This window comes from Entelurus aequoreus, linkage group LG10 (assembly GCF_033978785.1).
Source record: "Entelurus aequoreus isolate RoL-2023_Sb linkage group LG10, RoL_Eaeq_v1.1, whole genome shotgun sequence".
Classification (NCBI taxonomy): Eukaryota; Metazoa; Chordata; class Actinopteri; order Syngnathiformes; family Syngnathidae; genus Entelurus; species Entelurus aequoreus.
In genome coordinates this window covers 77005800-77018371 of record NC_084740.1, presented here as the reverse complement: position 1 = coordinate 77018371, position 12572 = coordinate 77005800, and the positions used below count along the sequence as shown (strand labels likewise).

The following is a 12572-nucleotide window of genomic DNA, read 5'->3' as shown; positions in this document are numbered from 1 at the left end:
TAAAATGCAAAGTAAAGCCTATTTAATAGAAATATTATTTGTTACAACATTACGCCCATCCCCCCGCACGGTGCGCCCCCTCCCTTCCCGCATCATGACTCTTAACACATCAAAAAATCAACACAAGATGTCAAAACGGCCAAAACTGTCAGGTGCCCAGGGAAGAAAAAATAGAAAAGAAGAGGAGGAGAAACGAGAAAAAGACAGAGGTAGCAGGTAGGTAACGTTAGCCTACATGAAATTATTTGTCTGTTACAGAATGTGATAGTAACCTGGCTTTTTAGCATTAAGCTAATGCTACATGATTCAGCAATTGCTAATCAATAAATAGCTAGTTCTGTTTTAACGTCGGGTTAATATTGTGGAGGGGGCTAAATTGTTATGGAAAATAATAATGTAACGTTAGGTAATTACGGTACTCCCACCTTACATTCCTCAGGGACATTTGTATTAGATAGGGTAGGTATAGCTCGGTTGGTAGAGCGGCCGTGCCAGCAACTTGAGGGTTGCAGGTTCGATCCCCGCTTCCGCCATCCTAGTCACTGCCGTTGTGTCCTTGGGCAAGACACTTTACCCACCTGCTCCCAGTGCCACCCACACTGATTTGAATGTAACTTAGATATTGGGTTTCACTATGTAAAGCGCTTTGAGTCACTTGAGAAAAAGCGCTATATAAATGTAATTCACTTCACTTCACTTCACTTTAAGCAGGTGTTTTTTGTTGACATTGTTACTGCCTTCTGGTTAGCTAATGTTTGCCCTGCAGGTAATAGTCACTTTTCCACCCCTTTATATATTAGGTATAGTTGTAAGCCTAGTTGTTAAAGTGCACATCATTAATGTTAATTAAGCAATATCACATGAGAGGGAATGCTGTTTTTTAATTTGAGCACTGCTGTGATTCGGTTAAAGTTAATCATAAGATAACATTCTCATATAATATGTTAATTTGCTTTCTTTAAGTAAAAAAAAAAAGGTTAAAGACAAAGCTATTCGGTTTCTTGTGATATACACTTCACTGCCGATGTGGGGGGGCGCCACCTAAAATCTTGCCTAGGGCGCCAGATTGGTTAGGGCCAGGCCTGCACACACAGCATGATATAAATGAGGACTCTGAGAGGGCAACACACTCATAAACAATGCGTGCACTTGCAGCAAAGACTGTGGCGAGGGAGACCGGGTCACTCTAAAAAAAGACACTCGGTGCAGACGCTCTTGCACAAGCTTGCGAGCGTGCGAGGGATGGCGGCGGGGGCTATTTTCAAGAAGCCTTTTGTGCTTATCTGCGCAGGGAGATGAGGAAGGATGAGGAGAGTGAAAGCGGAGAGAGTGCAGGAGGGGGGAGTGCAACAGAGGGAAGGAGGGGGGGGGGGGGGGCTTGGCGAGGAGCCCAGCTGTGTGTTGGAGCGAGGACGCGGCTGACGTGTGAGCCTAATTATGGCATGGACGGGGAATCTGGGAAGAGGGGGTGGGGTGGTAGAGTCACGCTCTATGTGAGAAGGGCGTGGTGCGGTCATGCCGTGGGGGAGGACGGCGGTAAGACGCAGAGGGGGGGGGTGAAAGCACACAGGATGTTGTCTTCCCGGGAGGAAGTGTCGGCAGCAAACCATCAAGCCGCTGGCTCGGCTCGCATCAGATTAAAAAGTCTTTAGCCCATCAAAGTTTTACTGCCCGTCTTTAAAGCGGAATAAAAGCTGCCTGCTTCTTAACTAGCGTCTTCTGGTTGACGACACCACCCGTTGTTCCTGTGCTTTCTTTCATCTTCCGTGGCTTAAAGGTGCCATATGATACTGTTTTTCTCCGTCTCAGAAGCGTGTTGCTCAAAATCCAACCTTGACGATAGAATCTAGACAGTCAAAAAGTGCTTTCAGGAAGCTCTCACAGTCTGTCTACTTTTACATCAACACTCTAACTCTGGACTCTCTACAAATGCCAAACATGTGCTGCTGAGTTTTATTTTAAGACGTGTAGTGAAGCCTGCTTTTTCCTAAAGCTGAAGTGGTGGGCGTGTACAGTACATCTAGTTTTCCTTCATGGCGTCCAAACCGCAATTGCCAAAGTGTTTGAGAGCCCTTCTCTCATAGCAAACAAATGCAAGAGCTTGTCCAATGTGCCTAATAATGGACCTGGCATCTGGAACTTGTAATAATGGACCTGTCATCTGGAACTTGTAATAATGGACCTGGCATTTGTCCTGCTTTGCTCCCAGGGCTTCCACCGGCGTACCCCAACAACCGTGTCCCGGTCCTCCAGAGGTGCATCGCTCAAAGCCTGGCAGAGTTTAGCGAAAGCGCTGAATTGGGCCCCCCCACCTTGGCGGCGGCCACCAGGGAGTCTGCCGAGGAGGCGGCGCTCGGTCATGACTTCGGTAGGAAGCGCCTGCACATTCCCAAGGTGGAGCAGGAGGCGGAGCATGAGGATGGAGAGCGGCTGTCCCACCCTCTGAAAAGAGCCAAGATGTCTGCCGGTGAGTCTTGCGTGGCACACCCCCCCCCCCCCCCCGCTGTGCTTCATTTTTCTTCACATCTCCCCTTGTTGTTCTTGAAACCACGCTCAAAAATCAATTCCGTCGTAAAAGTGACACGAATTGGAAAGAAGTCCCCCACCCTCGCCGCCCTCCCTCCTTCTAGCCCTGCCCCGTCATTCTCTCTGTACGCCAGCCAGCGCCGCCGACTGTTTAATCCTGTCTTTGAGGCCGAGCGAGAAAGAGAGGACGGCTGTTCTCTCTCTCTCTCTCTCTCTCTCTCTCTCTCCTTTCAACGCCGTTCCTCTGCGGCGCTTATCCTACCACCTCCCCTACACCCCCCCCCTTTTTCAAAGCTGCTCTTTTCTTCTCTTTTCATCTCCACTCATCTGTTTGGGTCTCCTTCTTTTTCTTTCTCTCTCCCGGCACCACACTTGCTCACCCCCGGCAAAAAGTCAAACACTCGTCCCGTGTGAATATTTCTGCTTTCATTCTCCCATTTTCTTTCACTTCTCCTTTTTTTTTTTTGCACATCTTTGTCTTTTAGGCTGCATGCACCCCAGTAGTATGGTCCAGAACAAAAATGTAAGGGACAAAAAAGGTACATGCACTTGGTAGCTGGTATGTTTGTCAAAGGAACATATGCATAATGTTAGGACTTGATTGGGCTGCCTATCAGAACAAAACTCCAAAATTCCAAACCAAATTCTAAAATATACTTTCAGAGATTTCATGAGGTATTTTGTGACAAAAATCAATTATTCCGAACCAAAAGGCCATCTGTCAGGTTAAATACGTAACCCATTTTCATCTTTTGTTGTATTGACCATCCTACATTTAACAAAAAGCTTGTAAAATATAAATGGAATGGGATTTCATGCCATTTTGTGACATAACTCAAATATTCCAAACCAAAATCTGCTTGGCTAAAAACGTAGCTTAGTTGGATATTTTATTATCTACCAGCCTAGATTCACAAAAAAGCCTCCAAAATTACTTTAAATGAGATTTCATGACATATATCGTGACGTAAGTTAAATATTCCAAACCAAAGTGTGAAAGCCTAGCTTCTCTTCTATCTACCATCTTAGATTTCACAAACAAACTTCTAAAATGGTACTTTAAAGAGATTTCATGACATTTTTCCTTTCGTGTCATAACCATTCTAGACCAAAATATGGTCTGCCAGGTTAAATATATAGCTTATTCAGATTTTTAGTTGCATCTACCAGCCAAGACTTCACAAATAAGCTTTTAAAATGTACTTTAAAAGAGATTTTGTGACATATTTCGTGACGTGACTCAAACATTTAAAACCAAAATGTTGTTTGCTCTGTTAAGTACTTAGCTTTTTTTATATTTAGTTGTATTTACCAACTTCTAAAATATACTTTTAAAGCGATTACACAACATTATGTGACGTAAGTCAATTATTCTAAACCATTTAGTTTAGATACGTAGCTTGTTATGATACTTAGTTGCATCTACCAGCCAAGATTTCACCGAAAATAACTTATAAAATGTACTTTTAAGGTGATTTCATGGCATATTTTGTCACGTGACTCAAATATTTAAAACAAAATGTTGTCTGCTATGTTAAGGACATAGCTTATTTTGTTGTATTTACCAACTCTAAAATATACTTTAAAAGAATTTACACAACATTTTGTGACGTAACTCAAATATTGTTAACCAAAATTGTCTGCTAGGTTTTATACGTTGCTTATTTTTATATTTAGTTGTAGCTACCAGCCAAGATTTCACAAAAAAGCTTCTAAAATATGCTTTTAAAGAGATCTCATGACATATTTCCTGTCATAACTTAAATATTCCTAACCAAAATGCCGTCTGCTAGTTTAAATACGTAGCTTAGTTTCATCTACCAGCCAAGATTTCACCAAAAAGCTTCTAAAATTGACTTTTAAAAACATTTCATGACATGTTTCGTAATGTGACTGAAATATCCCAAACCAAATTGTTATCTGCTAGTTAGCTTATTTTGTATCACCGGCCAAGATTCAACAAAAAAGCTTCTAGAATGTACTTTTAAAGGGATTTCTTGACATGTTTTGTGCCTTAAATCAAATGATCCAAACCAGTCTGTCATCTGCTGGTGTGAATATGTAGCTTATTTTGTATCTACCATCTTAGGTTTCACAAAAATCTATCAAAATGACTTTATATGAGATTTCATGACAAGTCAAATATTCCAAACCAACTGTTGTCGACTCGTGTGAATATGTATCTTATGTTGTATCTACCATCTTCAGTTTCACAAAAAAGCTTATAAAATATACTTTTTAAGAGATTTCATGACATTTTGTGACGTGACTCAAATATTCCAAACCAAAATTGTCATCTGCTTGGTTAAATAAGTAACCTATTTTGTTACTTTTACCAACTTAGATTTTGTATAAACTAAACCAAACCACAATTCACTTAGAAGCCTATTTTGGTCTCCTTGTTTGGTGAACCAGGGTTGGGATGATCGCGTTCATACTTGACCAAACCAGTTCACTTTCACCAAATCAAACATGGCAAGTGTGAACGTAGCCTTAAGTAATGATGGCTGTTGTGTACATTTTAACCGACAGTAGTACCAAATTAGTACTTCAAAAACTGTGCCAGTGCCCAAACTGGCACCTAAAAAATGCAAAACATGCACATTTTTGGAAATAAAAAAACTAAAGAATGCTTTTTTATTTCTATGGAATTTTGTGACATTCATGTTGAACATATTTAAATACTTTAGTGGCAGAAATGATATGACAACTAAGTAACAAAATCCACAACAAATTGTTATGAATATTGCAACAATCCATTGACAACGGGCAAAAAACAACTTTACTTGAGTTGTAATGTTGATGCTCAAAATTACGGGTGTTCCTGAATGCAACCTCGCTCGTCATAACCGTTATTGGTGCATAACGAGGAAGTGCTTTGTTGGCTAGGCTAGCACCGCGGTGCTATGAGGGCTGCTGTTGGCGCTTTAAAGTGGGCAATAAAGTAGAACCAGAGTGTGTGAAGCTACATTACTTACGACATCCCTTGAGGGATTATTAAAGTTGTTTGAATGTTTCTTGTACAACATCATCAGCGAGCAGGTGCATGAGTCTGCGTTCATTTATCACCGATAGCTACTTCTTTTACTATTGTGGAAATCTGCACCGGCACTATTATGGATCCGGGTTTCGGTGCCGCGCCTGGTCTTGAGGGGGCGGTAGTGGGTCAAATATGTCCAAACTTTGACGTGAAAACATTGATGGTCTGCAGACGAGCAGACCAGTCCCGATGATGACGACGACGACGACGACGTGCGGAAGCTGAAAGTCTGCATCGAGCTCAAGGGTCTGCGCCTCAGCAAGCCCACCCAGGGCGGCGCCCCTTTGCCCGATCTCCCCCTCATCAAGCAGGAGCGCCCTTGGCCTCAGGCGCGACAGCTCGGCCTGGCCCGGCGTGACGAGCGAGTGGCGGAACAGAGAGCTGACGTCAACAGGAAGTGGCTGCTCAACGGTGAGTGAGGGAGCGAGCAGCACCGCCACGATGTGTGCGTGCGTGCGTACGTGCGTGCGTGCGTGCGTGCGTGCGTGCGAGCGTGCGTGCGTGCGTGCGTTTGTGTGTGCGTTTGTGTGCGTGTGTGTGTGTGTGTGTGTGTGTGTGCGTGCGTGCGTGCGTGTGTGCGTGCGTGCGTGTGTGTGTGTGTGCGTGTGTGCGTGTGTGTGTGTGTGTGTCGCTCCGAGTTCAGCCAGGGTAACGGAAATCTATCTTTGGCTTTTGCTTTCTTGTTGAGCCGTCTGTCTTTAGGGGGATTTCCCTGGAGCCTTTTTTGGGAGCGGGCGGAGGAAATGAGGTAGAGGATACTTCCTCCTGCCAAAGGCTGCAGAAATCAGAGACAAGACTCGGGGGGTGGGCGGGCGGGAGGGATAAAAATCTAAAAAATGCCGCCCCCCCCCCCCCTTGTGATTTTCTTTTTTAGATTTCTTTTTTTTCTATCAGCGTGCTCCGTGAGAGCGATGAAAGCTGGCACGAGGGAAGTGTCTGCTGGAGATGTGCGTGGGCAGGTGTAGTGGGACTAATGGCGCATCTTACCCCCCACGCCCCTCAAGACCGCAGGGTCGCAGGGGAAAGGCGAGCGAGCGTGCGCATGTGTGACGGAGGCAGTGGGATGGATTGATGGGGGTTGGACTTCTTAAAAGCATGCGCTGCCTTCTTCGTGTGCCCAGACTGAAGCGCAGGGACGAAGCGGCGAGGAGGAAAATAAAAGAGCAGGAGGGAGATGAAAGAAAGTGAATAAATCAGAGAAGATTTGGGTTTTATGTTCCCGGCAGAAACCACAGGCCTTGATTGGCCACTGATTTTCTTTTTCATTATTATATATTTATTTTCTCCTGCTTTCACCTTTTCAGATAACGTCACCCTGGCAACAGCAATGTAATGATTTTTTACCCCCCCCCCCCCCCCCCCCCCCCCCCCCCCATTCACTGGCGTCTGTCAGGCAGTTTGTTCTTTGTTCTGCAGCCTGCTTTTATGTGGACAAAAGTATTGACACACTTCTTCAAAGAATTAACCAATTCTATGCCTTAAAAATAATATTTTTCAACTATTTGGAATAATTCTCTGAGGTGCCACAATAGTGCATTGGAAGTGTTTTGCACACAATGTCGACCTTTTAAAAAGTGGTTTTAGCAAGCACAACTGGGAACACGCCTGTCATAACCCAGGCTTCATAATGCGCCACACATTTTCAATGTCTGGACTACAGGCAGGCCAGTCTAGTACCCGCACTCTTTTACTATGAAGCCACGCTGTTGTAACACCTGGCTTGGCATTGTCTTGCTGAAATAAGCAGGGGCGTCCATGATAACAACATATGTTGCTCCAAAAGCTGTATGTACCTTTCAGCACTAATGGTGCCTTCACAGATGTGTAAGTTACCCATGTCTTGGCCACTAATACACCCCCATACCATCACACATGCTGACTTTTACACTTTCACCCTAGAACATGTCTTGACCACTAATGCACCCCCATACCATCACACATGCTGCCTTTTACACTTTCACCCTAGAACATGTCTTGACCACTAATACACCCCCATACCATCACACATGCTGACTTCTACACTTTCACCCTAGAACATGTCTTGACCACTAATACACCCCCATACCATCACACATGCTGCCTTTTACACTTTCACCCTAGAACATGTCTTGGCCACTAATACACCCCCATACCATCACACATGCTGCCTTTTACACTTTCACCCTAGAACATGTCTTGACCACTAATACACCCCCATACCATCACACATGCTGCCTTTTACACTTTCACCCTAGAACATGTCTTGACCACTAATACACCCCCATACCATCACACATGCTGCCTTTTACACTTTCACCCTAGAACATGTCTTGACCACTAATACACCCCCATACCATCACACATGCTGACTTCTACACTTTCACCCTAGAACATGTCTTGACCACTAATACACCCCCATACCATCACACATGCTGCCTTTTCAACATTGCGCCTAGAACAAACCAGATGGTTTGGTCCACAGTTTCCAAAAACAATTTGAATGTGTACTAGTCAGACCACAGAACACTTTTCCACTTTGCATCAGTCCATCTTAGATGACTGCCCAGCAAAGCCAGCAGCATTTCTGGCTTTTACTTTGCATAGTAGAGTTTGAACTTGCACTTACAGATGTAGCGACCAACTGTAGTTACTGACAGTGGTTTTCTGAAGTGTTCCTGAGCCCATGTGGTGATATCCTTTACACACTGATGTGGCTTTTTGATGCAGTACCGCCTCAGGGATCAAAGGTCCGTAATATCATGGCTTACGTGCAGTGATTTCTCCAGACACTCTGAACCTTTTAATGATATTACGGAGCGTAGATGGTGTAATCCCTTCAATAGCTGGTTGAGAAATGTTGTTCTTAAACTGTTTGACAATTTGCTCACGCATTTGTTCACAAAGTCAAATAAGTGTTTGATGAGCATTCTTCAACTTTCTCAATCTTTTTTGCCACTTGTGCCAGCTTTTTTGAAGCATGTTGCAGGCATCAAATTCCAAATTAACTCATAGATGAAAAAAATAACAGTTTTCCAGTTTGAACGTTAAGTATCTTGTCTTTGCAGTCTATTCAATTGAATATAAGTTGAAAAGGATTTGTTGTATTCTCTTTTTATTTAGCATTTACACAACGTGACAACTTCACTGCTTTTGGGGTTTGAAGCAGTAGAGTGGAAATACAAGTTGACTTCATATGCTTGTTTCATTGTGTCTATTAAACCATATTCAATTGTATTTACAACTCGCAAAGTATGTGAAAACACTGTTTAAAAATCACTAAATGCCACAAATTCAGTCAGCCATTTTGAATATTTTGCTGCGAATACCTTCCACTATTTTCGGAGATTATCACGGCAATAACACTTCTGCACTCTGACCATGTCATTGGATCAGCCAAACTAGAAATATTGGAAAGAGATGTGCTGTTTATCATTCACAATCCTTATGTAAGACAACATTTGAAATGGTAAATAAATAGCTAACAATTGAGTCAACAGATGGAGAGCCCTCTTTTGCGCTCATTATACCCTCTCTAAAAACATCCAGAAAGCGCCATTTACTTGACGTGACCTGGAAATGAACCAAATATGAGTGATATTGAACCAAATATGAGTGATATTGGTATTATAAGAGTCAACGCACACAGACTATTTTAGCGGCACGTGTATAGCAGTGAGCTAATGCTAGCTTACGCTGCTATTGTTGACACACTGAACCGACAGCTGCTTCTGATTTGTCGCAAATGTGCCAAAAGTAAATTGTAGATTATAATCCATGCGTCTTTCACCCGGTAGTAGACATATGTGGCCCTGGTCTGACAGTCTGGTGGACTTCACATCGCGAGAGATGGCGAAAACGACACAAAAAGACGCTTCCTGCAGGAGCTTTTTTTTTAAACCTTGGTGAGGTTTGCAAACGGGATTATATGAGCGTCGCGTCGATCGGCATCCTACCGATAGTGGAAATATTACAGTAAATGTTTGTTTTAAAATGGTTAATTTGTATGTTTAGCACCTAGCAATGCTGTTGATGCTAGTGTTTCAATAAAGCTGCAGTCTTTTAAAATGTATTGCTTGTCCTCTTTGTGTTCGGGCTCCAAAATATAAGGTCCTGGATCATGATTTTCCCAAAGTAATAGCTGTTGGCTCTCACAAAGTCTGCTCCATTCGCATTGTTGTTGACGGGGAAGAGATCTGCGGTTCCTAATGCAATGTCACATGACCACTTTACTGGGTTCCTCATTATCTCTCCAAATGGCTTAGGAGTCTCCTTGAGATTGATGTATTTTGATCATAATAATAATAATAATGGATTAGATTTATATAGCGCTTTTCTAGACACTCAAAGCGCTTCACAGAGAAGTGAGAACCCATCATTCATTTTTACAACTCATTCATTCATCATTCATTCTCCGGTGTGAGCGGCACCGGGGGCAAGGGTGAAGTGTCCTGCCCAAGGACACAACGGCAGCGATTTTTGGATGGTAAGAGGCGGGGAGCGAACCTGCAACCCTCAGGTTTCTGGCAAGGCCGCTCTACCCACTACGCCATGCCGCCCCGCCTCATATCTATCTATTCGCCAACTTTCTAAGTCTTGTGGTGTCATAAATCCGATATATACAGTATATGATAATCGCTTCAATATAGAGGCAACTTGATTTCATTCTACTGGTACTTTAATGCCAATGAGGGCTTTGTCCACTCCTGTCCAAGAAGCGTCATTATTCATTTGTTCCACTTTTTTCAATGTATTCTTTTTACATATAGACTGTAACGCTCCAACATAACATATGTCACATGTACAATGTGAGGAAGATGGACAGAAGTACACAAACATTGGCAACACTAGCATAGCTATGTTAGCTACAGTGCTAACATTACACTCACATTTTAACAGCAATGTCAAGTCTATTCACGAAAGAAAAACAAAATGATCAAACTTACAGCTCCAACATCTGTCGCTGACTGATAGACAGTTGATAGCGCTTTAATTTAAGATGTGTCGTGAAGCCTTTTAAAAAAAAAAAATGTTAACAAAGCTATGGTGGAGTTTTAGCAAGGGTTTATGTCCACAAATAAGAGGGTTTCAGGTTCTGGACGTCGTCCTAAAAAGCCGCTACTTCAACAACTAGCGTTCAAGCGCCTTTTCCCTCAAAAGTGGAGCAAATTACTGTTCGAACAACCTCAACTTTTTTGCGTCATGGGGGATCTTTAATTCCTCATTTTGGACTCCACAGTGCCAAAACAGTTGAGGGAAGTCCCTTTTTCTTCCTTCTGCACAACACTGGGGCTATAAAGTGCATGCTTGGCTAAGTTTTGGATGGAAGAATTGACTGATCCAGATTTACTTTGGTAACCTCTGACCTCCTTAATGGGTAGAAAGAAAAGTATAGCTCTATAAAATCGTTCAGTAGAAGCTGTTTCAGCTTCAAAGGGGAGAGAACCGGAAATTGTCTTCCATTTTCACTCCAATGGCTTTGAAACGATGATGCATTGATGCAAAGCACGCTCAAGCTACTTGTGGCATCACTTGAAAGAAGCTTTGCAATGTACGCTGGGGCATTTTAGGCTTCATTTCTTTAGTAAAAGCTTACTTCCTCCCATATGTCGTTGAGCCTAGCCTAGCCTAGCGAATCCTGGCCGCCCATTCTCTCCTGAATGCCAAATTGGAGCGTGACTGGATGACCAGCAGCAAAGTGTTCCAGGGCTTGTCTGGAGTCACATGATTGGGGGTTGCAGCAGTAGTACGGGTCACTTGGGGGGCCGGGAGCTTCTTAATAATGGCCTGAGTGCAGAATGAGGCCATAGAGTTCCGCTTTCCTCCCCTCGCTACTGCGTAGCCAAGCCTCATGATTTAGCGGCGTGTTTATTCTGAAGATCGTAGCGTTACACCAATCAGACCCCATGCGGAATGCTTCGTGATGATCCTCCAGTGGAAACGTATTTCCATTAAGCCCTTAAATAGTGCTTTGACCTTGTGCTTTTCAAGGGTTTTCAGCGCTGCGAAATGTTGTTTGTTTGGAGACGATGCGCCATCCTTGCTGCAGTCTCCATAGGCGGCCGTGTTTACGTGAGCCACTATTTTCTTCCTGATGGAGCAGGCATGCGGCGCTCCCAGACAAGCTCTCTGCGCTCATTAATAAACCAACAGAGGGGTGAGAGATGGCCTTGCATTGCCTTTCCGCACACACACTCACCCCTCCCCTCCCCTCTCTCTCTCTCCCTCCCGCAGGAGTTGCTACGCCTCCCCTTCACCCTGGCGACCATCTGAAGGACAGAGCGCACCCGCCGGGCCCCTTCTCAGGTGACTGTGGCCTGAAGGAGCCTCGGCACGGCCCTCCCTCTCCGTCCGCCGAGCCCTCGCTGGGAGGCGCGCCTCTCCTCAAGCTGCGTCGCCATAGCGACGCGGACAAGCCCAAGGGCAAGCGGCCGTGCAAGACCAAACACACCAGCCAGCGGGAGCGGGAGAGGAGGAAAGAGGGCGCCCCCAGCAGCCTTGGCCAGCGTTTTCCGGCTGATCTGGGAGCAGCCGAGGACGACAGGGTGAGTCTGTCATTGTGCAGCTGGGACCAGACCCAAGCACGTTTACAATGTTTAGAGGGCGACTGGCGCTTCAACACCCACCCGCCGCCTTCCCCGCCTCGTCTCGGCGGTTAATTGTCAAGCGCGCCTCGTCTGCCCCGTTGTGGCGCGTCGACGTGTGCAAAGGGTGCGTGTCGGTGAGCATTCCTGACATAACAAAACCCCGGAGCAATTATACAGCAGCGCTGAGCACGAGGCCGCGCTCACACACACACACACACACACACACACACACACACCACCACTCCCTCCCTCGCTTGCTAGCGCGGCGAGGAATGTGGCAGCCACGGTCGAGCGTGTGAAGTTCAAAAGATGGGGTAGGGGGGAAAGCGCGGGGGGGAGGCTAGTTGTTTTCCGCCCGCGCCGCTCTCCTCCTCAGCCTGACAGCTGCTTCCACATGGAATTCCACAGAGGGCACACACACACACACATACACACACTTATAC

General features: G+C 44.8%; 1 protein-coding gene across 2 annotated transcripts in view; it reads left to right on the top strand.

The window, feature by feature from the left end:
- Window positions 1-12572, top strand: part of bcor (BCL6 corepressor) — a 131200-nt gene that overhangs the window by 41933 nt on the left and 76695 nt on the right. For both annotated transcript variants that reach the window (XM_062061736.1, XM_062061735.1), the window contains 3 exons: window positions 2210-2467; window positions 5738-5977; window positions 11777-12087. In XM_062061736.1, the coding sequence (XP_061917720.1) occupies window positions 2210-2467; window positions 5738-5977; window positions 11777-12087 (809 nt within the window). The remainder of the gene's footprint in view (window positions 1-2209; window positions 2468-5737; window positions 5978-11776; window positions 12088-12572) is intronic.